This window comes from Trichechus manatus, unplaced genomic scaffold, assembly GCF_000243295.1.
Source record: "Trichechus manatus latirostris isolate Lorelei unplaced genomic scaffold, TriManLat1.0 scaffold00031, whole genome shotgun sequence".
Lineage (NCBI taxonomy): Eukaryota > Metazoa > Chordata > Mammalia > Sirenia > Trichechidae > Trichechus > Trichechus manatus.
Window position 1 is genome coordinate 3,029,461 of NW_004443967.1, and position 27,088 is coordinate 3,056,548.

Consider the following 27,088-nt stretch of genomic DNA (forward strand, 5'->3'; position numbering starts at 1 on the left):
TAGGGTCAATGGGGCCTGGAAGCTGGAGATACCCTCTAAGACCTTTAAATAATGCTTGGTGCCCTGTCTGATTCTTCCACCCACCCTGTTCTAAAATCAACTTTGTAACCAATCACATTCCTGAAAGAAGGGTTGCCTTTCAGGGACAAGCTCCAAGTCACTTGGCTTTGCAAAACAGCCTGAAATTATCAAAAACAACAATTGGCCCTACCACCACTATCCTCACACCATTAACAGGCTATGGGATCTCAGGCAGGTTACTTAGCTTCTTAGAGCTTCAATTTTCTCATCTGTAACAAATGGTAACTACCTTGCAAGTTTGCTGTGAGGGTTAAATGAGGTGATATATGTGAAATGCTTGTCACAGGGCCTGGCACCCAGCAGCCACTGAAGGTTTTGGATGTTGAAGGTATTGTCCCCACTGTTCAGTGGTAGAATTCTCACCTTCTGTGTGGGAGACCTGAGCTCTCAATACCCAGCCAATACACCTCATGCTCAGCTACCGCCTAACTGTCAGTGGAGGTTTGCATGTTGCTATGATGCTGAACAGGTTTCAGTGGAATTTCCGGACTAAGATGGACGAGGAAGAAAGACCTGACAATCTAGTTCCAAAAATCAGCCAATGAAACCCTGTGGATCATAATGATCCAGTCCACAAACAATCATGAGAATGGCGCAGGACGGGCAGCATTTAGTTCCACTGTGCAGGCTGTCGCCATGAGTTGGGGGCCAACTCAACAGCAGTAACACACTTTATAGGCTTGTTAAGAGATAGTCTGGAAGGTATTTTGTAAAATGGCGGGAGCTTATAAAAATCGATTGTGAGGATGGCACAGGACCAGGCAGTGTTTCGTTCTGTTGTCCAGAGGGTCACTATGAGTCGGAACTGACTCAACGGCACCTAACAACAACAACAACAATAAAAGCACACAGTGGAGCTATTTAATGTTGGCCTGTTTATAACATCTGTCCTTAGTTTTCAAAAACAAGTGAAAACCTGGTTTCCTGCTTCAGAATTGCCACCAGACACTTTCATAGGAGGTATCTTGGGGCTTTTCCAGCCTGTGTTACAAAACTCTAATGTTGAGCTCTGCACTTCTGGAAATTTTGTTCATTAAATGTGTGGTTTCTTTAACTTTAGAAATGCAGAGTCTCAGGCGCCAACTCAGACCTGCTGAACCAGAAACTCTGCAATGGGGCTCAGCAATCTATTTTATGGCAAGCCCTCCAAGGGTTGTGATGCTAGCTAAAGTTTTTTCATGATCTCCAGGGAAAGGGAGGGCATGTATACAAACAGATCAGAGCAGTAAGTGTGGGTACATCAGAATTGCGGTCATTGGTCCAGACTGTCACAACTCAGGCATCTCACCTAAAAGATAAAGGCTTGTGCCTTTTCAGGGCTGCAGGATGCCCAAACCTAAAAGATTTGGATGCCCAAACTTTTTATACTGAATTCTAGATGCATATGGCTATACAGGGAGGGGTGGAGAATGTTGCAGAGAACACTTATCTAACACATGGTTTTTTTTGGAAACGCTATAAAGAAACAATAGTTGATCAAGAGATGGTGTAGCCTGCTCAGGCACAGAGACCTGGGTTCTGGACTTACTTCACCAACAAAGCAGATGCATCACATTAACCAGCTGCCTGATGTTTTGAGGCCTCAGCTACCTTCAAGAATAAAATGAAGGGTATTGGATCAGGTGATGCTCCCTACACACCCACACCCATTCCCACATGGCTTGTCTAGTTGTGATGCTCTGCAGCTTTGATTTACGTAAAGGAGAAGTGAGATAGAGTGGCAATATCTCCAGAAGTTGCCAAAGCACTACTCTTGCACCTGACCTTCTGGCTGATCTTGAATAACACCCTGACCTAGAGTAAGTGATAAGGTGTAGTCTGTGTCAAGTTGTCCTCCCCGCTGTAGGATCACTGTAGCCAATACTACCCCAAACACAATCGATTTTGACATGTCAGTAATTGAGACCATTGAAGGCACGGTGGCTACTTGGAGCAGTGGTGCTCCTAGTGTGGTCCCCAGACCAGCAGTATCCACACCACCTGGAACTTTAGAAATGCAGAGTCTCAGGCTCCAACTCAGACCTGCTGAACGAGAAACTCTGCAGTGGGGCTCAGCAATCTATTTTATGGCAAGCCCTCCAAGGGTTGTGATGCTAGCTAAAGTTTGGGAAACACTGGCTTGGAGCATTTTGCTCTCCGCAGCACTGTGGCATCAGGAGGTGTTCAGTGGGTTGCTACTTAACGCAGTTTAGCAGTAATCCAATCAAGTGGTAGTCTTGCCCCCAGTGCCCATTGAACTGTTCCTCAGCCATCTAGTGCTGCTATAACAGAAATACTACAACTGATAGCTTTAACAAAGAGAAATTTATTCTCTCATAGTCTAAGAAGCTAGAAGTTCAAATTCAGGGTGCCAGCTCCAGGGGAAGGCTTTCTCTCTCTCTGTCAGCTCTGGGGGAAGATCCTTGTCATCAATCTTCCCCTGTTTGAGGAGATTTTAAGATCAGCGACCCCGGGACCAAAGGACGTGCTATGCTCCCAGTGCTTCTTTCTTGGTGGTATGAGGTCCTCATGTCTCTTCGCTCACTTCTCTCTTTTATATCTCAAAAGAGATTGGCTTAAGATACATGCTAATCTTGTAGACTGAGTCCAGTCTCATTAACATAACTGCTGCTTATTCCCCCTCATTAACGTCATAGAGGTAGGATTTACAACGAATAGGAAAATCACATCAGATGACAAAATGGCAGACAATCACACACTACTGGAAATCATGGCCTAGCCAAACTGATACACATATTTTTAGGGGACACAATTAAATCCATGACATTACACCATTTGGCCTCCAAAAATTCATGTCTTTGCCACATGTAAAATATATTCTCCCCATCGTATCATAGCAAAAGTCTTATATCAATTCCAACTCCAAAATCCAAAAATTCCTCTTCATCTGTGAAATCTAGAATACAAGTTATCTGCTTCCAAATTACTAATGGTGGAAGAGGCACGAGCTAAACATTTCCATTACAAACGGGAGAAATTGAAGGGAAGGAAGGAATAACAGGCACCAAGCAAGTCAGCAGAACACATTACATTAGCCCTCAAAGCCTTGAAAATAATCTTCTGTTCTCCAAGACCATTTACACAATGGCCCTGCCCTCCAGACTCTAGGTATTGGCCACAGTCTCCAGATTCTCTGTGGAAGCCCCTTGGTACTGGGCTTCAGATGCACCTTCCAGGCCCACTGGAATGGTAACTGTGCTCCCTCGGCTTTAGGCAGCCCCATTCTCCTAGTCCATCTGAGTGGTAACACCACCATTTGAGACCCCAGAGGTCATGGCCATATGCTTTGAGACTGAGGCAACTTGCCTTCCTGCATTCCTTATCTCTTCAACTTCTGCTTACTGGTTCCTTGGCCTCTCGGCCCCTCGGGCCTCACGCCTGCATCTGCCCTGTTGGGGCAAGTGTTCCAAAGCTCTGTAGCTCCACCGATAAGTGCCTGGAGGCACCCAACTCCACCAGTAAACTTCAGCCAGAAGGCACTCAGCTCTCTTGCTCCATGGGTTGGCAGGCCTAGCTCCACTGATAAGGGCTCCAAGGCACCCCACTCCACCAGGAAGCCTCCTGCCAAAACAACTTAACTCTCTTGCTCCATGGGTTGGCTCCAGTGCCATCTCGCGCTGGTCTCCTGGTTCTGTTGCTTCCATTTGTTTCTCTGCTGCTGCAATTTCTCTGCTACTGCTACTCCCCATCTCTGCCATCTCCAGTGTTAACAGCTCTCCTCATTTCCTTCTGAGTCCTCTATCCATTCACAGTTTCAAAACCACTTCCACATTTTAGGTATCTATTAGAGCGGCACCCTACTCTCTCGGTACCAAATTCTTTCTTAGTCTTCCAGTGCTGCTATAACAGAAATACTGGAAGTGGATGACTTTAACAAAGATAAATTTATTCTCTCATAGTCTAGGAAGCTAGAAGTTCAAATTCAGGGTGTCAGCTTCAGGGGAAGCCTTTCTCTGTCTCTAGGCTCTGGGAGAAGGTCCTCATCATCAATCTTCCCCTGGTTGAGGAGCTTCTCGGCGCAGGGACCCTGGGTCCAAAGGACACTATATGCTCCCAGTGTTTCTTTCTTGGTGGTATGAGGTCCCCATGTCTCTCTGCTTGCTTCTCTCTTTTATATCTCAAAAGAGATTGACTTAAGACACAACCTAATCTTGTAGATTGAGTCCTGCCTCATTAACATAACTGCTACTAATCCCACCTCATTAACCTCATGGAGGTAGGATTTACAACACATAGGAAAATCACATCAGATGACAAAATGGTGGACAATCACACAATACTGGGAATCATGGCCTAATCAAATTGACATACATTTTGGGGCAGGGGGAACACAATTCAACAAACTGTATCTTCTTAGCCACTTCTTAGAAGCCCTTTTCTTGCAGGTAGAGCCCTACTTGCTTAGTGGTTAAGGGTTCGGCTGCTAACCAAAAGGTCAGCAGTTCGAATCCACCAATCACTCCTTGGAAACCCTATGGGGCAGTTCTGCTCTGTCCTATAGGGTTGCTATAGTCAGCCTCAACTCAATGGCAACGGGTTTTTTGTTCTTTTCTTGCAGGTAGTAAAGCAGGAGTAGGGCTCTGTAGCTAGAAGTGACCCCAAAGAGTTAACACACTTATGACCTAGATGAGTCCGGCTGAAGTAGACTTCTGTGTGGCCACTCCTCCACGCAGGACTCAGCAGGAAGTTGTATTGGCCTCTGATTTTGATATTGACTGCTGATTTGATACTGACTGCTTAACCAAATACAGTCAGAAGAAACCTGAGGCAGCATTTCCATGAATTTCTGCCCTGTACAGAGAAAGTGTTCAGGTGACTATAAGGTCTGCTGGTGGTTTAACATACACCTATCAGCGAGGCAGCACAGCATAGGGGTAAAAGCACTGTAGTGTTTGTCTGTTACCTGGGTCGGGTCCTGGCTTGACGACTAACTGGTTGTGTGATTCTGGATAAATTCCTTCACCTGAACAGACCTGATTGACCTCACCAGCCTCACCTATAAATTAGAGGCTAAACACAGTTGGTCTCCAGGGCCTCTATCATCTCTATGCATAGTTTTCGTTTAGCAATAATGCACTGCAGTCTTAAAGATTTTGTCTTGGCCTTCAACTCCAGGGTGGCCGCTAGTGACTTCAAAATGGAAAGAGGGAATAGGGGAGGCCAACAGTGATGCAACAGCAGCCCTACTTCTTCAAGTCCCTCCTGAGCTGTGGGAGGCCTAGACTGTGTCAATGACTTTAAATTCTAAGTAGGACTCAGGCTTGTCCCCAGTCTAAACGCTAGATCCTAGAGTGATTTGGTTTACCTAGTTATCTTGGAGAAAATTCTAATTCTGGAGGGGTCACTAGCTGGTCTTGAAATGCAGACCTCTGATTAGTTGGAATCTTCAAGATGTATCTTGAGCACACTAGACTGGCTTCTCATTTTTCTCTTGCTCTCAACTCAAGAGGCACTTTCTTTCATCTTCTGTATCCAGACCTTCCTCCTTCTATCACAGTCTCAAGGCTTCTGCCGAAAAAGCAGATACAAAGTCCTGCCCACCCCTTCCCTTCCCCTGAGGTATGTACGGGCTTCATAAAAGCTTTGTTTTGTTAAATGTTCGCTTTCTGAGCTGAGGGTTTTCTCCCCGAGCCGATTGCATCACAATCTTACGTTTTAACCTTTTGCCAAATTCTGCACTTCTCATTGTTGGAAGTTACTGCAAGTGTTTGAACAGGTAACCACTACCTTTGAACCTCTATTGCAACAGGTTCAAAGGTTTCAGAGGAGCTTATTGGCCACTCTCAGGACAGTACTCACTGGCTTCAGGTGCGGCCCTGTCCCAGGAGCTGTGGAAAGGGTAGGGGTGCCTGAATGCCGTGCTGAACTAGGACAGCCAGCTGTGAGAGGCACATTTCCTGGCCCTAGAAGGTAAGAGCATTCTCACAAGGTCAGCTGCTCTCTATATGATGTATCTACAGGAGCCTGGTGGCGTAGTGGTTAAGAGCTCGGCTGCTAACCAAAACGTCAGCAGTTCAAATCCACCAGCTGCTCCTTAGAAACCCTATGGGGCAGTTCTGCTCTGCTCTATAGGGTCACTATGTGTTGGAACCTACCCGACGGCACCTAACAATAACATCAACGACAAGGGATCATGAGGATGGAGGTGTTTTGGGGTGTAAAGGTGAGAAGTGTCTATATGTGGCCTAAGGCTCTTTTATATGGTGAAATTACATTTGACTGAGTAGTAATCTCAGCTTACTTGTGTGGGAGGCAAAAAAAAAAAAAAAAAAACTTTGAAAGGGAATGGAGACATCTGAGCTTTCCAAACACGTTCTATCCAAATACAATGGAAGAGAAAGTTGTTAATTCCACTAAGCGTGACTAAAACGGAGGATTTAACAACCTTTAAAGGTTAAAGACAAAGCCAGGGTGAGATAGTATTGGGGTCTCCTTAACTTTCTATCCAGAAACTTCTCTATTAGTGTGGTTAGAAGGGCCATGAATCAGCTGCCGATGGCAGATTCCCATTTGGAAGGGAGAAGGGGAAGGGAATCCTTAGCAGACATTCTATTAGGTGCTAGGGACTGTGCTAGGTACGTGACATGTATCATCTCCTCAGCTCTCCACCTCCTGTAAGGTATGCGGTATCATTCCCATCTCATAGATGAGTAATGTGGCTCGGGGTTGTTGGATAGATCATCTGGGCTACACGGCTAGGAGATGGTGTGGCTAGGATTTGAGTCCTGATCAGCCTGTCTCTACAGCCTTCTCCATAATGCAGGATTCTTGTGTGTTGCCCAAACCTCTGTTATTCCCTCAAATCTTGGGGGTTTCAGTCACAAGCACATAGGGTTGGATAGGACTGCAACTTGCTGGAACTTCAGAATGACCCAGGCCCTTCAAAACATGAGCATTCAACCCTAGAGGAATCCAGTAAAATAATAAAGAATTCTCTTCTCCTGGCCCTGAGCTCTTTGTCTGGTTGGTAAAGAGAGGCAGCACACAGTGAAGGGCCCAGAGTATGAGAGCATCTGGGACATGACACTCATTATGCCATCATCTACTCTCCTCCAGAGGAAGTTGCCTCTTGGGAGCTGAGCTCCTGAAACTAAGCAAAAGCCAAGTGTTTCTCCAGCCAAGAGATAACCCAGAAGATTGAATGCCAGGGTGGCTACCCTTCATCTCCCCACCCTTTGTCTTTGTTTCATGTCCAAAGAGGGGGTCCAGCTCTTATGTTCTCTGAGATCATGGCACAGCTCACTGTAGCTTTTTTAGCTGGAAGCATCAGGACCTCCTCTCTGTATGGTCCTCTGTAGAGAGGATGAACTCTAGCTCTAGTAAAGAGCTGGATTCATGCTAAACTTACTGATTGAGTGCCGTCTTGAAGAGTCTAGGAAAGTGCTGCTTAATTCTGGAATGTCTGGAGGTGGAAGGGTTGGGGGAGTAATAGGGGAGGAAGGGTCAGGAGAACTGGTTATTTCTGCCTCCAAATCTGAGAATGGAAGCTCCAGTGCCCATCTGTGAACCAAAGTCTTAGACCAATCAAATGAAACTACCCTGGTAATATCAGGGTTTGCGGGTGGCAGAATGCATTTTCAATTTAATTTTTGAGGTACGAAAAGGATGAGTTGGCATGTCGGAAGAAGAGAAGCAGCGTCAGTTTATTTAAGGACTCACTGTCCTGTCGTTCTCGACTTGCTAGCTAGTTTTGTCATATTGTCAGAACTGCTTTGGGGACTGAGGGTTGGAGCAGAGGGGCGACATGGGGCAGGGTTTGTGATGCTGAGCTTAGCTGGCATCTGGGTATTCCCTCCTCTGCTTAGCTCCGAGGGCTGAGGTGCCTCTGGCTGGACTTTCCAGTCCTGGGAATCCAGCAGGAAGTGGGGTAGCCTCTGCCTGTCTGTCATTAGTGGTCTGAATGGGCACCTTAAGTATTTTCGTCCTGGTTTTTGGCTTGGTGTAGAGGTAATCGGACAAAGGAGGCAAGGGTGAGTCGTGCTCAGGCAAACTGGTTTTCCTTTCAGTCCCGAAGGGCTGGAATTAAAGGCTTTGAACAGGAGCCAGGGGCTCTCGGGGCGGCTTTTCTCCTCCTGGTCAGATCGCTTCCACTTTCAGTTGTGAGAGAAAAACCAGGAAGTGGAGCCCGTGAGCATGTTAAAAGGGCCAGCCATGCCCTGACTCGGACAGCGCTGAGCAGACAGCAGGAGGAGGCTTGGGGCTGGGGCTGTCTGCTGTCCTGCTGAAGCTGCCCTCTCGCTGGAAGAGCCAGGGGTGAGGGAAGCGGGCCAGGGTCTCGGGAGCCAGGAGGAACTCGGAGCCAGGAAGCCCCACTCGCTGGAAGCACTGAGAGATGCTGCCCTCTCCCAGGGTAAGGGGACCATCCAAAGGGTGTTATTTAGCAAGAGGTCTTGTGGGTGTGTGGGAGAGGCCCAAGGATGCTTCCAGACCCCCAACTTCAGTGAAGCAACTTAGAATCTACAGCTTCCTGTGTCCCGTCTGCACACCAGCGCCCTCCCTCCCAGGTCTCTGAGGGACAACTTTAAGCCCTCTGTATCAGGAGGGGCAAGGGGCAGGAGGAATGTGCGGCACGGATCAGGCTTCTTCCTCCTGCCTCTCTTGAGGCAGGCGAACCACAACAGAGGCTCTTTTTGGGGGAGTGGAGGAGGGTGGTGCTCAGGCTTTTGGCATAGCTCGCCTGCGGTAGGCTGGGGTTTGCCTCAGCTTGCATGTGGAACTTTGACTCCTTCCCATGGTAAAGGCTGATGGATGGCTGACTGATGGAATGACTTCTCAATGAAATTGGATTTTTTTTCAGGGGTAGGGCCACAGGTTAAGTCTAAGACGAACTTCAAGGACCTTCAGGGAGTAGGCATCGGCAGGCGCTCCAGGATAGGGGCTTGGTACCTTCTGTGGGTATCAAACCGTTTTGTTGGTTTGAAGGTAGGATTGAATCTATAGTGCCAACTTGTAGGTCATTGGTGTTCTACAACAGAGGCAGAGTATTTAAAAAAGAAAGAAAGAAAGAGTGGTTTAATAAAAATAGAGTATTTGGTTTTGTTTTATCCCTCCCTCCCTATCCTTGCATGGAGTTACTCTGGTGTGGCCCCCTCCAATTGACGAGTATTTGAGGTGAACACGGAATACGTCTTGCAAGAGGCATGGTAGAAAATCTTGCAGCCACTACTTGACATGATAGAAAGAACAAAAACCTAAATAACACAAGAGTCACAAATACAAACGCTTATAGGACAGATACGTAAGACAGCTAAGTGAAGAAGATGGTATGTAATAAGATATGGGTGGTAGGCACTCAAAGTGCGGGGCAGGCAATCCCCAGCTAAATGCGTTCAAATTTAATTTTTTTAAAACATTGTCCAGACCAAACAATGTTTCTGTGAGGCATTTGACTAGGTCCTGACTTAAAATGGTGCTCTGGTGGCACCGTGTTTAAGAGCACCAGCTGCTCCTTGGAAACTCTGTGGGGCAGTTCTACTCTGTCCTATAGGGTCGCTATGAGTTGAAATCAACACAACGGCAATGGGTTTTGTATTTACTTATTTATTTTTACTTAAAATGGGCTCTCTTGGCTATATCGTAACGTCATGAAGGCAAAGACACCTGCACACACACAACAATATCAGTGTATTGCTGAGTACCTAAGTACTAAACATGCAGAGGGGGCCACAGGTGCTATAGGGAGGCCGGGGGTGGGAGGAGGAGAGAGAATTACAGATGGAGAGAAGGAAGAGGAAGCCAGTGAAGCACCAGCTGACAGTGGGTGTTCTTACATTCAGTCAACATGATCTTGTAAGTTTGATGGTTTCACCATCTTATGGTTGAGAAAGTAGGCTCAGAGAGGTTAAGCAACTTTCCCAAGGTTGCACAGCAAATTGTCAAACTGGGATTGTAGCTGCAGTCAGTCTGATGCTAAAATCATGCTGTATCCACTAATGTGTAGGGTTGGGCTTCCTTCAGATTTCCTGGAAAATGTAGTTTGTAAAAAGATTCTCATGCATGGTAACCTGAACAGGCCATTGAGTTCACAAGTTTATTACATGCTTCTCAGGTTGACATTCTCCTAAAACTGAAAGTATTACAGCTGCCATTCACTGAACATGTTGTATGGGGCAGCACCATGCTTAAGGCTATAGGGGGCTTTTCTCTTCCGGTCTTCAAAACTGTCCTGTGAAGGAGATACCTTGTCTTAGAGACGAGGTAACCAAAGCTTAGCAATAAAGGAACTAGATATACTATGAAGAGATTGGAGCTGGAATTTGAATTCCAAAGGTGAGCAATGCCTCAGTTTCTGATGAGCATAGTTAGTGCAAAAGCCTAAGAGTCAGAATCTGGAAGAAACTTCTCTTTTAAAAATCCTCCCATCTCCAGGCAGGGGAATTCCCAAACCAGGATTTGACAATTTTTTAGAAACCAGGACTAAAGTTTCTGCTTCCTTCTGTCCCTTGTGCCCGGCCAGCAGACGCGCTGACTCTTGTTTGGGGTGTAGCCTGAGGTGACTGTGGTGCCCGCCAGAGTGACATGTCCCCACAGCCATCATTGCTCTCGCTATGCTCTGTTGTCCATGTGTCTAGGTCTGTTCCTCCCTTATGTAACTGAGCATCCTGAGGCCAGAAATAAACTCTCACTCACTCTTCTTCCAAGCACAGTGCCTGATACTTATTAGGCTCAGTGAATGTCATTTGAATAAATACATGATGAATAGGGAGTTTGGAAAGTCAGACAGCCCACGTACTGTGGTTGTGGCCAGGCCATCGTATCAGCCCTCTTTGAGGGAGCTGGTAGTAGATCCCTGGATCTTCATGGGCCATCCTCATCTAAGATTTGTGAGCTCATAAGTGGCTTGGGGCTGGAGGGAGAAGGGTGGGTCAGAGCTCTGAGAAGAACCGTGCTCTCTGCAATGAGAAATACGAACAAGGAGTTGTTAAGACCCTTGCACATAAGTTGAAGGGCAGTTATAGTATGAAGACCATGATCATCGCTTCTCTTTTGAGATGCCTCATAATAGAACCAAAAACCAAACCAGTTACCATTGAGTCAATTCCAACTCATTGAGACCCCATGTGTGTCAGAGTAGAACTGTGCTCCATAGGGTTTTCAATGGCTGGTTTTTCAGAAGTAGGTCACCAGGCTTTTCTTCCAAAGCACCTCTGAGTGGGTTGGTAGCCTTTTGGTTAGTAGCCAAGCGCTTAACCATTTGTGCTACCCTAGGATTCCCTGATACTGACAACGAGTTGAAAACTGGGATACATGGAACAGGTGAAAGGGAGTTAGTCTTTACTGGGGACTTCCCAGGTACTTGACAGTGTACTAGAAGCTCAACACTTAGTACCCCTTTCAGGTAGGGACTATCACCCTGTCCCTTCTTGTGTGCTGTTGAGGGAAACTGATGCTCAGTAACATTAAGTAATTGTCCCCAGGGCCACATAGTTGGTAAGTGGTAGAGTTGGGCAGAACTAGAGTTGGTGGAAAGTCAGTTTTGAAATTTGCCCCCTGGAAATTTTGGCAATAAAGCTTGGAGTTTGTACTTTGGATCAAGCGACACGACTCCTGACCATTGTTCAGAGCAGATAGTGTGAGGGCTGATTTTGCCAAAAGCCGAGACAGGAAGGCCTCTTTCACAACCTCTTGGGTCATCCTGCTCTTATCCTGGCATGGGCAACAGGGGCCTAGCACTTTGTCCAGCCTCTTATCAAATCCAGTGGATTTCTGATACTGGTTGTCCTTACCTCGGTCCTCTCAGAAATCACTCCGTCAGCAACAGGCTTGGGACAGCCGTTGGGAGAGTTTACCGACACAAATTTTTCCTGAGGGTGGGGCTGCTGGACTATGATTTGTTTGAAGCCCAGTGATGGTTCAAGATTGACTGTGTCAACCTGAGCTCCAGTGGGATTTGTCATTGACTATCACAGCCCTGTAGGTGGCTTAACAACTGTTCTATACTAACTTTACAGGCTGAATTAAGAGGCTTTTTGGTATTAGACTTAAGGAAGGTTTTCCTGGTAAACACCACTCAGCTGGCCTCCAAGGCTTTCTGGTGTTTGTAAACGAAAATGACTCTAGTGGTACAATGTCCACATTGGGTCCTGGACCTTGTTTCATTCATCCTTCTTTTAGGCTATTTTTCTTCCCTCCCACCCCACCACCTTCCTTTTCAACTGAAGATGGGCCCTCGCTCCCTCAGGAATACTAATTCACAATTTTTCTTCCCCAGTGTCATACGTGTCCCACTTCAGTGCCTCTAGTCACACACTCTACCTCTCTCCCCCCACTAGAGTGTTCCTCTTCTCCCCTTCCTCTTAGGTTCATCCAACCCTCGGATCACTGGGTGCTCCATACAGTGGCCTTCATCTGCTCCAGTCTACATGGCCTCTCCCTTCTTCAAACTCATTAGTTCATCCTACACACTGAAGCATTCTATAAGTTTTTGCTTTTTTTTTAAATTGTGGTAAATATACACGTAACAAAACATTTGACACTTTAGCATTCTTCCCATGTACAATCGAGTAACATTAATTATGTTTATCATGTTGTTCAACCATCACCTTGAAATCTGTTTCCAAATTTTTCCATCACCTTTAACAGAAGCTCAGTGTCCCCTGAGTAATGAGCCCCTCTTTCCCTCTCTCTCCTGCCCGCCCATGGTAACCACCAATAAACTTTGGTCTCTATAGGTGTTCGAGGGTTAGACGGGCCCCCGAGGCCCCAGAGAGCAGGAACTGTGTCTCCTAAGTGTTTGTTCCTTAGCACGTGGCACAGTGCTGGGCTCACAGTAGATCCAAGATCTTTGTTTGTCTTATTGCCTGTAATTGAGATTGTCCTAGAGTGAATTAAAAGTGCAGAGGATAAAGATATCACCCATCACCTACACACTCCTCCAGTTTGCTCCCAAAGCCTGGGCACATCCCAGACAGCCTTTGTCCCAAAGTACTGTGACTGCCTGTGGAGTTGGCTTTACCCCGCACTAGACCTAAAACTCTGAGTATGCTTTCCCAGCATACTGCCTGGCCCATGGTAGGTGCTCGAATATTTGAATGTATGCAGAATGCGCGAACCTGAACCTCGCTCAGGTGGGGCTGCTTAGAGTTGCCCTTCTCATGGCATGAAGTTCCTGGCTAAGGAGACCTCAGCCGGTTCTGTCCCCCTCGTGTGTAGGAGCTCGCCAGCCCATTGTGGGAGTGGCATCTGCAGCCTGTCTCCTTCCATAGGCTCACCTCCCTCATTGCCTTTCTCTGAACTCAGGCCAGCGGTGAGCAAAAGGGAGAGGTCACCCACTAGCATTCAGTGAACTCCTACTCTGTTATTACAGAAAATGATACATTCATATAAACCGAACAGTGGCGCAATGATCAAGCACTCGGCTGCTAACTGAAAGGTCGCCAGTTTGGACCCAACAAGTGGCTCTTTGGGACAAAGACCTGGTGATCTGCTTCTGTAAAGATTACAGCTTAGAAAACTCTATGGGACTGTTCTACTCTGACACATGGGCCACTGTGACTCAAAATCGACTCGATGGCAACTAACAACTCCATCTTGGGCACTATGCTGGACGCATTCAAACTCGAGGGTGAAGACAGGCTCTGACTATAGTACTCACAGCCCAGGAAGACCTGTGGTCACAGAGAGTCCACTTGGCCCTGAGAAGCCTCCGGAGCCCCGAACTGCTACTGAGCCGGTTGCTCCTGGGTGCATTGTGTGGCCTGTGGAAAGAGCTAATCCACCTCCACTTCTTACAACCCTCCTGAGCTGGCTCCTGTAGGCTTTCCTGGGCAATTCAGCCCAGCAGCAAAACTACCAGTGGATGTGCCTCTGAAGCCCCAATGATTCATTCATAGGGTACTTGCTTGTAGGCCAGGGAACCTATACTGAGCCTCAGCTTTGCCTTTCCTTCCACCAGCTGCCTTGCGAATTACAGTTGCTGAAGGACAAAACCATTGTCATCAAGTCGATGCCAATTCATAGTGACCCTATAGGGCAGAGTAGAACTACCCCATAGAGTTTCCAAGGAGTGGCTGATGGATTTGAACTGCCAATCTTTTGGTTAGCAGCCGAGCTCTTAACAACTGTGCCACCAGGTCTCCTGTTGGGCAGGGTCCTAGCAATGGGTGGGAGGACCAAGAGGTGGGAGCTTACTATTGCTTATGTTTTCCTATTATTTAAACCCTCAAGCTGAATCTTCCCATAGTGAAATGACTATTCAGCCACCTTGGGGGTTTAGTAGGACTCCTAGTGGTAATGCAGAGGGTCAACGAAAAAGAGGAAGACCCTCAACAAGATGGATTGACACAGTGGCTGCAACGGTGGACTCAAATATAGCAACGAAGATTGTGAGGATGGTGCAGGACCAGGCAGTGTTTTGTTCTGTTGTACATAGGGTCATTATGAGTTGGAACCGACTCGACGGCACCCAGCAACAACCCGCTGATAATGCTGGATCCCTGCTCAGCTGGTATGTCCCTGATAAGAAGACCTAGCTGCCCGGGGACATCTCTCTGGGTGCCAGGTCCCCAAATAAAGAGAGCACCTGGGTCCGGTGACCCGGCCCTGTTTGATGGAGAAGGCTAACGTGAGGTGATGGCCTGAGCACCAGGGTGGAGGTGAGTGGCTGGGAAGTGATCTGCAGGTTTGTAGGTCAGACTTCCTCTAGCCTCTTCTCTCAGCTTCTTGCAATAAATATTGAAAGACACATTTTCGCACCCCCTGGGCCCCATAACTCAGACTTCACCTTTGGTCTAGTTTCTTATCTGCTAGAGAATGAATGAAAAAGGTTTCCACTCCCAGAGCTGCTGAGCAGGCAGGATGACTAGCTAAGAAGCATTTTGAGTGTGGTTTTGGTGGCCGCCAGCTGCACTTTTAGAATTGAAGCCGAGGTGTAGTCTCAGGACTCACAAGAAACACTACCAGCCAAGGTGGTGGAACTTTCTAAGTCAGCTGCCTGGGTCAGATGCAGGATGATACTCAGTCGTTCGTTTCATGGTTTGCTTAAAAAAAAAAAAAAAAAGCAACGCAAGTTTCAGATTAAACACGCCTTCAAGTGTTACATTCTCAGTGAGCCCTACTCTAACTTCCCGAATTAAAACTCACCTGCTGTCATACTACCAATCCTCTTTCCCTACTCTGTTTTTTTTTATTCCATAGTACTATAAAACTGTAAAACCTACTCATGGTGACCCCATGTGTATCAGAGTAGAACTGTGCTCCATAAGGTCTTCAAAAGCTGATTTTTTCAGAAGTAGATTGCCAGGCCTTTCTTCTGAGGCACCTCTGGGTTGACTTGAACCTCCAACCTTTCAGTTAGCAGCCGAACACATTAACTGTTTGCACTACCCAGGCTTGTTGTTAATCTCCACCAATAGAATAAACTCCATGAGGGCAGCAGTTTTACTAGTATATTAGCAGCACCTGGAACAATGCTTGATACATAGTCAGCCCTTAAATATCTTTTGACTGAATGATTGAATACTCAGAACTTTCTGGAAAACCCATTCCTAATTTATCCTCTTCCATCTGTCTTTGCCTGAGGATTATCCTTTCAGAAATACACAAGCGTATATGTTGTTGCTATTGTAAGGTGCCATCGAGTCGGTTCTGACACATAGCGACCCTATGTACAACAGAATGAAACACTGCCCGGTCCTGCACCATTCTCAAAATCATTGCTGTGTTTGAGCCCACTATTGCAACCACTGTGTCAGTCCATCTCGTTGAGAGTCTTCCTCCTTTTCACTGACCCTCTACTTTACCAAGCATGATGTCCTTCTCTGGGGACTGGTCCTTTCTGATAACATGTCCAAAGTTTATAAGACAAAGTCTTGCCATCCTCCCTTCTAAGGAGCATTCTGGCTGCACTTCTTCCAAGACAGATTTGTTCGTTCTTCTGGCAGTCCATGGTATATTCAATATTCTTTGCCAACACGATAACTCAAAGGCGTCAACTCTTCTTCGGTCTCCCTTATTCATTATCCAGCTTTCGAATGCATATGAGGCAAATGAAAATACCTTATCTTGGGTCAGGTGCACCTTAGTCCTCAAGATGATGTCAAGTCCTCAAGAACACTTTAAATAGGTCTTTTGTAGCAGATTTGCCCAATGCAATACGTCGTTTGATTTCTTAACTGCTGCCTGCTTACATGGGGGTTGATTGCTGATTCAAGTAAAATGAAATCCTCGACGTCTTCAATCTTTTCTCCATTTATCATGATGTTGCTTATTGGTCCAGTTGTGAGGATTTTTTGTTGTTGTTGTTGTTTTCTTTTTGTTGAGGTATAATCCGTACTGAAGTCTGTAGTCTTTGATCTTCATCAGTAAGTCCTTCAAGTATTCTTCTCTCTCAGCAAGCAAGGTTGTGTTATCTGCGTAATGCATGTTGTTAATGAGTCTTCCTCCAATCCTGATGCCATGTTCTTCTTCATATAGTCCAGCTTCTCAGATTATTTGCTCAGCATACAGATTGAATAAGTATGGTGAAAGGATACAACCCTGACACACACCTTTCTGATCCCAAACCACACAGTATCCCCTTGTTCTGTTTGAACGATTGCCTTTTGGTCATGAGTATGTAATTTAACACAGCTGTAAGTATACCGCACACGCTGCTCTACACATTGTTTTTCTTTCTACTTGGCAATCTATCCTGCAGCTCTGTTCATATCAGTACCTACAGATCTACTTTCTTCTTTTTAATACCTGCTGAGAGTTCCTTCCAATGGAAGTGCTGTAATTTACTTAGTTTCTCTCTTCTCAAGGAATGCTTTCTCAGACTCTCCCATTATAAACAATCTTCTAACTTTAATGGCAATGATCATCATTGCTAACATCTGAACCTCTGTGCCAGGTAGTGTTCTAAGCACTTTGTACTCCTTTAATCGTGGTGACAGCCTTATGAGGGAGATATTATTCTATCTATTTTACAGATGAGAAACTACACAGAAGTTAAGTAACCTGCTCCAAGTCGCATAGAACATGGCCGAGCAGGGTTTGAGTCCATGTAGTCTGACTCAAGGAGTCCCTGGGTAGTGCAAGTGGTTAAGCATTTAACTACTAGTTGAAAAGCTGACATTTCAAATCCAGCCAGAGGTTTCTCAAAAGACAGGACTGGCGATCTGCTTCTGAAAGATCACAGCCTTGAAAACTCTGCGGAGTTTTCTATGCTCTACGTGCTCTATGGAGCACAGTTCTACTCTGAAAACACATGGGGTCACCATGAGTTGGAATTGACTTAATGGTAACTAACAGCTACAGTCTGACCCAAGAGCCCACATTTTAACCAGTACGTTATACTGCCTTTTGCGATGAACTTTATTGAACTGATGCCTTTCTACAAGATAAGTTGCTGGTAGAATTGCTAGGTCAAAGGGCATACATTTTAAACTGTGGTAAAGGGAAATGGACACATCTCTAAGGAGGTTGTACCAAACTTCTATTTCCACGATAAACAGTGCAAAATTGATCATGACTAATCTAATGGTCAAGGAAAAGACATTTCATTTAAATATGCATTTTTAAAACTATGAGTGAAGTTCAATGGGTTTCCCTCATTTTAAGTAATCCATTTGTTTTTCTGTACACTTTCTGGCCATGCCCTCTGCCCTTTGTTTTATTGGATCATGTTTTGTTTTTAATTGGCTTTTCAGCGTTCCCTATTAAGGAAATTAGCTCCAGGCCTCTCTAGGTTGTTTGATATTTCCCAGTTTATCTTTTGACCTTGTTTCTGGTACCTTTTCTGCAGGGCGAATATTTTTTTAATTTTTATTTAATTAAACTCACCAGCATTTTTTTATAGCTTCTAGGATTTGGGTCTGTCTTGGATCTTCGCCACGCCAAGATTATTAACAACAACAACAAAAATTCTCTCGTACTTTTTCCCCAAATACTTCTATGGTTGTGATTGTTCTGTATGTAAGTCTTAGATCCAGATCTAATTTATTTTTGTATAAGGAGTGAGGCAGTAATACAGAAATATGTTATTTTCTCTAAATGGCTAGCCAGTGGTCCCAACATATTTATTGTAAATGAAAATTATCTCCTCTGATTTGAAATGCAATTTAATATGTGATAATGGCAGCCACTGGGTCTGTTTTAGGATTATTTTGTTGAATACGTTTTTCTATTCACGTCCAATAGAAAACTTCTATAGCTGCAAAGTACTGGAAAAAAACAGTTGCCATCAAGTGAATTCTGACTCATAGTGACCCTATAGGACAGAGTAGAACTGCCCCATATGGTTTCCAAGGAGCAACTGGTGAGTTCAAACTGCCGACCTTTTGGTTAGCAGCGGTAGCTCTTAACCACTGCACCACCAGGGCTCCATAGTAAGTACTCAAATTTGGTAATGTGTATCACTCTGCCATCCACCCAATTCGTATTATTTTTTAACATTTTTATGATTCTTTCTGTAGGTTATATTTTTCCAGGTGAACTATAGACTTCGCTTTTTAGTTCTTAAGAAAATCCTATCAGTCTTTATTACGGTTACATTAAATGTATAAATATATTTAGGGTAATAGGATTCCCTGACTATTTCAAGGTATGTCTTTCCATTTTTCAAGCCTTATGTCCCTTGGATAGAAACTTATATAGGTTTTACACATTTACTTTTATATATACTATTGTGAATGTCATCTTTTCCATTATTTTTAGATTAGTTATTTATACGAAATACGGGAAAGTTATTGGCTTTCTGGGCACTAATTTTGGTAACTGGCCACCTTACTGCATTACCTTATGGTTTTTAATTGCCTCTATTTTCTCAGAGGAACTTTGAGACTTCTCCTCTGAGCTGAGTTTTTTTGTTTCTTTTTAATTGGGAAATATGACCAGAAATTTTTATCTCGGATCTGATTGGATCTTGGCCATTTTGATCTTTGAATCATTTTAAATAGCTTGGATAGCTGAGATACACCCACCTTGGGGAATCAATGCTTTTTGATAACAAGCTTTTCTCTGAGTTTTATGTAATAAGATCATTGTCTCAAATCATGTTATCTGTGATTTCCCTAGTAGAAGAAAACTGCATATGCAGAAAGGTAAACTGATTAAGAAAAGTTGAAAGCCCTTTAACCCCACTCTGAGGAAACTAGGTGAAGGATTTTGCAATAGACCACGTATCTGACTATCTGGTTGCAGACTGAGATGGAAGCTTCTAAATTAGGGGTGGCATGAAGTTAGGGAAAATGACAATGAAGGCCAGATTAGCAGCTTAAAGCCCAGCCTGGAAAGCAAAATTTTCATATATGACCTCCTAAATAACAAATGGTACAGTGGTTAAGAGCTAGGGCTGCTAACAAAAGGTTGGCAGTTCGAATCCACTGCTCCTTGGAAACCCTAGGGGGGCAGTTCTACTCTGTCCTATAGGGTCACCATGAGTTGGAATTGACCTGACGGCAGTGGGTTTGGTTTTTTGGTTTTTATCACCCATCTGTCACTTTGTGGTACTGTGGTGGTTTGTGTTTTGCTACGATGATGAAATCTATGCCACCAGTATTTCAAATACCAGCAGGTTTCAGTGGATCTTCCAGAATAAGAAAGAGTAGGAAGTAAGACCTGGTGATCTACTTCCAAAAATTAGCCAATGAAAACCCCATGGATCACAACAGAATACTGTCTACTATAGTACTGGAAGATGAGTCCCCTAGGTTGGAAGACATTCAAAATACACAGTGGCCACATCAATGGACTTGAGCATACCGACGATTGTGAAGGTGGTACAGGACCGGGCAACATTTCGTTCTGCTGTGCGTGGGGTCATCACGAGGCAGAGCCGACTGGATGGCAGCTAACGACAACAAAAATAACACACAAACATCTTTGGAGTCATTATGGGTTGCGAAGATCTGTGACATATCCTCTAGGAGAGAGTAAATAATTCATAGTATGGAAGACTGTGTTAACTAATTAGATGTAAGAACTTGGGGACTCCGGTCTCTTTTTAATGAGCTTTGTATCACCACAGGATGAGCCCATACATGCAAGAGAAAAGAGAAACCAATTAAATGAGCATGTGCCACTTTCCAAAAGGCAAACTTTTTAATAAAGTTTATAATTGCGATTTAAATCTAATTACTGCATAGAAAATAATTAGTTCTTCAGGCCTAAAAGCAAAAAGAATTTACCTTATTGTCCTCAGAATTCCAGAAGCCCAGGGTAACAGAATTGTTTATTTCTAGGCTGGACATTCTGCCCGCTTACATCATAGATGACCTCATTCAGTAAGATCCGTCCTATAGAGACTCCTCCAGGTCTGGAGGAGTAGACTGATCTGAGGTTTGTGTGTTAAAAATACATCTTTTTCACCACCTGCCATCTGTAACCCAATACTTTATCAAAAGAATGATTTAAGAGTACCCATCTTAAGACTGACCAGAGTGACTTTCGGTGATGTAAGATTTGGGAATTTTGGGGTGGGGGAATTTTACTGAGGGGAAAATGGGTTGACTGGGAGTATTTAAAACAGATAATTCTGAACTATATCTGTAAGGGGTGTTCATTTATTCAACTACCACTCGTTGAAAGTTTACTATGTACTAGACATAGAGCAGACACTGGAGTCACAGCAGGGAATAGAACAAAGACCCTTGTTCCCATTAGAATGTCAGTTGGGTGGGAGAAGTATACAATAAGGGACCAGGACTGTTTTTAATAGTGAGCAGCACTGTGGAGAAGAGAAAGCAGGATCCATGATAGTGATTGGGGTGGAAACGGCAATATTAAAGAGTTATCAGAGAGAGAGAGCCTCTGAGGAAGTGACATTTAAATTGAGTGCGAACTTATAAGTGAGACAAAACCGTTTCAGATCTGGGGAAGAGTATTTCAGGCAAAGGGAACAGCAAATACAGAGGCTCTGAGGTGGGAATGGATGGTTTGAAGAACACAATACATAAAGGGCAGATAGAATCTTTTAATGGAAGTGAGCTATCAAAAGAAAAGTGATTTGTAGGCTATAAAGCTAGCCTGAAAGGTTCACAGTAATAAACACAGCTGACCAAAAACTTGAATGTTAGAGTAGAAGGGGCCATTAGGGGACATTGTCCAAAGAAAATAAAACTAATAAGGAAATGCTGCCCCAAATCCACAAAGGGGCAAAATCCAAAGCTAAGTATAGGGTGGTGAAATCCTAGAAACCAGGGCTGATCCTGGGAGCTTACGAGGAGGTATAAAGGTGGAAGATGTCCTCCAGCCAGCTTGGGAGTAGAGGATTCTGGGAGCCAAGAGAGGAGTGGCTTTAGCTATGGCCATTCATACCACCCAGTAGGGGACAGTCCTGGAGGGAATCAAGAGGAGGGGCTGAGAACAACAGGCATCCTAGGGGCTGAGGCAGAGAGGCTTGTCGTGATCACCAAATCAGAAAGTGGAGGAAGCTTTCCACTTGGGGCCATCCTGAAGTGTTGTGACTTGCTCGTAAGTCTGCCGATGACGTGGGAAAGGAACTCCCAGACCCAGTACAACAGAGCTCTCTTTCCTCTTTTCTTTACCACTGTTGTACTTCTCCCTACCCCATTCTTTCCCAACTACAAGTGGCATAAAGGGCAGGGGAAATGCCATCACACCGTTTTCTGGGGGTTCTATGGAGTGACTGAGCCAGAATTGTAACTTGAGTGACACAGGCTGCATGACAGGAGGGGTGGTGGCTTTTCCCTTAATATGTTTGAGCCCATATGGAAGTGTTAACAGATTCTAGAGGTGAGAATGATAACCAGAGCTTCCTAATCCAGTAATGGAGTGACCTGAGGGTCTTGCTTTCTCTCAGGCCTTCAGCTTCCTCCTTTTAAACAGTGAGTGAGTTACACAAAATGCTCACAAATCCTCTAGCACTAACATTTTAAGATTAAAAATTGTATGTATGTGTGTTGTGCATCAAAAGACACTATCAAGAAAGTGAAAGTACAACCTACAGAAGGGGAGAAAATATTTGCAAATCATATATCTGATAAAGGTCTAGTATTTAGACTACATAAAGAACTCTTACAATTCAACAACAAAAAGACAAATAGCCCAGTTTAAAAAATGGGCAAAGTGCTTGCATGGAGATTTCTCCAAAGAAGATACACAAATAGTCAACAAGCACATGAAAAGATACTGAATATCCTTAGTCATTAGACAGACACAAATCAAAACCACCATGAGATACCACTCTACACTCACTAGGATGGCTATAATTAAAAAAAAGTGAAATCCCAAGCGTTGGTAAAGATGTGGAGAAATTGGAACCCTCATACATTGCTGGTGGGAATGTAAAATGGCGCAGCTGCTGCGGAGAACAGTTTGGTGATTGCTCAAAAAGTTAAATATAGAATTACTGCATGACCCAGCAATTCCACTCCTAGATATATACTCAAAATAGTTAAAAATAGGTTTTCAAACAAAAACCTGTAAATGTTCATAGCAGCACTATTCACAATAGCCAAAAGGTGGAAACAACCCAAACGTCCATCAGCTGATGAATGGATAAAGAAAATATGGCATATCCATACAATGGAATATTATTCAGCCATAAAAAGGAATGGAGTACTGATACATACTACAACATGGAAGAATCTCAAAAACATTATGCTTATGAAAGAAGCCAGATACAAAACTCACATATTGTATGATTCTATTTATATGAAATGTCCAGAATAGGTAAATGGATAGAGACAGAAATCAGACTAGTGTTTGTCAGGGTTGAGGGGAGGGAGGAATGAGGAGTGACTGCTTAGTGAGTTCACGGTTTCTTTTTGGGTGATGAAAATGTTTTGAAACTAGATAGAGGTGATGGTTGCACAACATTTGAGTATACTAAATGTCACTGAATTAAGTCTATGCAACGTGAATTTTACCTCAATTTTAAAAAATGTGGGATGGGGAGACCATCTGAAATTCTGCGCACCTCCTACTTGAGCGGGATGTCTGGTCAACAATAGCAAACAAAATGAGTAAGCTATTTCAGTTGACAAATTGAATACATCTTTCAATGTCTTCTGCAAATAAAACACCTGCCCGTGTAGGAAGGAGTCCCTGGGTGGCATAAACGGGTAAGCACTCAACCACTGACTAAAAGGTTGACAGTTCAAACTCACCCAGAGGCATCTTAGAAGAAAGGGCTGGTGATCTGCTTCCAAAAGGCCAGAGCCTTGAAAACCCTATGGAGCAGTTCTACTGTGCACCCATGGGTCACCATGAGTCTGAATCAACTTGATGGCGACCGGTTTTCTTTTTTTTTTTTTTTTGCCAATATAGGCAAGGCACTTGTATTCTTGTGATACAGTGGCCTTGGCCTTCATAAACATCTCCCTTGCTTGAAACAAAGTGGTCAGTTCCATTCTGTTTGTGGGCAATACGACTAGAGCTCATCTAAAAGGAACAATCAAGATTGACAGGCCATGGCCCAGATTCAATCGGGAGATCTGTTTTTGTTTCTCCCATACCAGACTCTTAAAGCTTGAGACAATAGTTTAAATTGAGGAGGTTTGCAACAATCCAATCTTCCAAGTTTTCTAGGGGAAAAATATCTAACCAGCTGGTGTCCCTGGGTCCACCTCACCACATAGTAGCAACCAGCTGGGGCTGACAGCAGGTACTGCCTTTAGACTGGACGTAGGTTTCCACTCTTCTTCTCCCTTTGTGTTATCTGCCGGCACATTTCCCCTTCCCCCTCTTCCACTCCCTCTCTTCCAACCCACCATATCTGAAACAGAAATTTCGCCTTCAGACACTATTTTGAAGAGACTGTTTGCAAAGTCTCCCATAAATGTGAGTCTGCCATCTGGAAGAAGAGGGATAAAGTCTTCAGTGAAATAATTTGTTCATTAAGCAGAGAAAGATCCAGGGCCAACGGTGGGATTTGGGTTGGCGGAGGGTGGTGGGGGTGCGGGAGTGGGGAGGTTTAGCAGGAGGAGTCTACTTTGCTGGTAGGGCTGAGGCAGACAGAAGAAACTCAGATCATAAAATCCTGCCAGACTGGTGGCAGTGTCCCATCTAGACGGGAGAGGGGAGGGGCTAGGGTAGGCGTGATGGGTGAGGTCAAAGCAGGCCTCTCCTCCTCATTGGCACCACTACCTGCTCTGTCAATTGCACAGTTTTCCCCAGGCAGCCTCTTTCCTCTGCCTGGGTTGGAGTAGCTGGCCTGGGAATGGTGTCCTGCTGGCTCTTGAATATTTTTTGCCTCCTCTCGTGCCACTCCACCATACAAGTCCACGTAAGGCTGGATTATAAAAATCTCAGCTCTCAGAATCCTTCCACATAGTGACAATAGCGCCCTTGTTCTGACATAACCTTGCACCTACAGGGCTTGCATTTGTATTTGTTTTGTCTTTTTTTTTTTTTTTTTAATTCCCCTAAATGCAATGTGGAAAAAAAAAAAAGAAAAGGAGTTGGGAACTATCATCTCAGTCTCTGGGAGTTCAGTTTTCCTCCATAAAATGGAAAGTGACTATTCTAAAATCAGATCATAACCATTCAGGAGGCAGAAAATTTATAAGGGTGACTCAGGCGTTCTTGTGATTGTTCCTGCCCCCACACAAAAAATCCTGTGCTTTAAAAAAGCCTTTGTTTGACTGGAGTGAGTTGTTTCCCTTAATGGCAAGGCTTCCAAATGCCAGATAATGATGGTTGCCTCCGAGAGAGACCATAATCTTGATCTGATAAGCCTTTTTATCTGGCTTGCTTCCCTCTGGTTTTGTCCTCTTCTCTGAGTTAGCATGTTGTCAGGCATTGCAGTAAGCTTTGAAGAGTGCAAATTCTGAACTTCATTTTCTGTCACCTGTAAGGGTTGCTATGTGACGACAGTGAGTTTGGTAAGGGGCCAGACAAATTTGGTCTCCTTGAACTCTATGACTAGAATCTAGAAGAAAAAAACAAGGTGTTGTTTTCTAGCTTTTAATACGGAAGCAACAGTGGGAAATGGTGTGTGAACTCAGGCAAATCACTTTACCCCTTGGCGTGTCCTCTGTAAAATGCTGTTTTATGGCATTGCTTGAAATAAATGAGATGGTCTGTGCAAACAACCCAGTCCAGGGCCTGGCAGGCAGGCAGTGCTCCTGTGTTGGCTGGGATCATGAGCTGCTATTATTATTTTGATCAAGCCATCTGAAAGTAGTGAAGCAAGAGATAAGATAGATGGCTTCAGCAAAGGTATGTTTCTAGGGCCTTTCCAAAAGGTAACCCCTCCTATTAGAATGGTTTGAAGCTGAGTTTGGCTGGAAACTACAAGAAAAATTGGGTTGGGGGAAGCTTTTGTTACTTTTAGTTCGTTGAGATCTCATCCTGGCCTAAATCTTCAACGCTCACTTTCTACCATGTGTTGAGCCCGTTCTGTGTACTTGGCTGATATTTGCCTCAACTAGAAATGGTGCCTCCGGACCTCTGGAGGAGAGGACATTGGACATGGCAAGTTGGAAAGCTGTTGATCTCTGAGCCCCCCACACCCCCACCCCGGTGCTCCAAAAAGAAACAATGAGCAAGGCACGTCTGGCCAGCAGGAAACGTCCTCGGTGCAAAATGCTTGATTTCTAATACCTGCGAAGTCACGTATTTTGAAGCCATTGTTTGCAAAGTCTCATCTTCTGTTTGGTTTATACCAGGGAAACCCACCTGGAAGAGTTCTTCCTGGCCTTCTCTCCACCTGAGCAGAGGCTGCTGTCTGGAGCATACTCGTCTGACTACCAGCTTATGTTGGGTCCAGCAAGGCTTCTCTAGGCTTTATGGGCCAAAAATAAAAGGGCAGTCATTTCTCAGAATTATCTGGGAAATGAACTTGTTTCCCTTGATCTTTTTCCTCCTTGCAGGAGGATAATCAAATAGCAGGGGTGGAGGAAAGGTTCTATTATTTTCAACATTGCTAAGGTAAAGAGTAGGAGAATTTTGCTACTAAAGAGCCCTAATCTTGGCTATTGGGGTTAGATGGTGCGTATGTGAGTGGTGTTCTTTTTGTAAACATAGAGTGATTGAGTAAGAAAATATGGCCATTTCCTTTAAATTTTTCTTTCTTTTCTTTTAAGGTCTGAATTGCCTGCTGGTGCTATTCACAAAGATGCTTTTCATCTTCAACTTCTTGTTTTCCCCACTTCCAACCCCGGCCCTCATCTGCATCCTGACATTTGGAGTCGCTATATTCCTATGGCTCATCAATAGACCTCAGCCAGTCTTTCTTCGTATTGACCTGAACAACCAGTCCGTTGGAATTGAGGTAATTTATCAGTCATTTTGTTTTTTGAAACTGGTCAACCTTGATCAAATACAAACTGTAATTCAAAACCCTGAGATAACTCCTGTAGGGTATCGGTTGTAGCCTGAGAAAGTAAGCCTCTTAGGTCACTTATCAACAGAAAAGCTCCAAATTTAAACTTCTGTTACCGGCACATTCTCCTTTGTAATAACATTAAACTACAGCTAGGTCTTACAATGCCAGTAATTTAGACCAGGTTTGCCCATAGGCAAAATCCACCTTTTTTGTACAACTAGTAAGCTAAGGTCCCTGGAGGTGCAATGGTTTGTGCTGAACTACTAACGTAGAGGTTGGCAGTTCAAACCTACCCAGTGGTGCCACAGAAGAAAGGCCTGGTGATCTGCTTCCATGAAGATTACAGCCAAAAAAGCCTGTGGAGCAGTTCTGCTCTGTAACACACGGGGTTGCTGTGAGTCGGAATCGACTCGACAACAATGGGGTTTATTTTTGTTTTTTAGCAAGCTAAGAATGGTTTTTATGTTTTTAAAGTCAAGTGTAAAAAAAAAAAAAAGTGTGAGAGCTCATGTCTCCCACAAAGCCTAAAGTTTGTACTATCTGGCCCTTTACAGAGTAAATTTGCCAACCCCTGATCTATAGGGTCGTTATGAGTTGGAATCAATGGCAACGGGTTTAGTTTTTTTAGTTTAGATCTAAATGGTTGAGTTAGCACTTATGGGTGGAAGAACATTGTCACTGAGATACCCAATGTCTGAGAATGGTAAAGAAGACATTTCTTTGACATAAATTCCAGCTTTGAGTTAGTATTCATTCTTAAAACGGGTGGAAGTTGAGCTGGGATTTCCCCCTCAA

The 27,088-nt window shown here is 44.4% G+C and overlaps 1 protein-coding gene across 3 annotated transcripts in view; it reads left to right on the plus strand.

Moving 5' to 3' along the window:
* The first annotated feature begins 7,975 nt into the window (after positions 1–7,975).
* The window catches only part of ACSL5 (acyl-CoA synthetase long chain family member 5), a 48,489-nt gene continuing 29,376 nt past the window's right edge, over positions 7,976–27,088 (plus strand). Inside the window, exons 1-2 of one of the 3 annotated variants that reach the window (XM_023729941.1) lie at positions 7,976–8,051; positions 26,052–26,239. In XM_023729941.1, coding sequence (XP_023585709.1) covers positions 26,084–26,239 — 156 coding nt within the window. In that variant the 5' untranslated portion in view covers positions 7,976–8,051; positions 26,052–26,083. Of the gene's footprint in view, positions 8,052–8,194; positions 8,432–26,051; positions 26,240–27,088 lie in introns of those variants that run through there. The other 2 variants (XM_004374850.2, XM_023729942.1) reach the window with 2 other exon arrangements.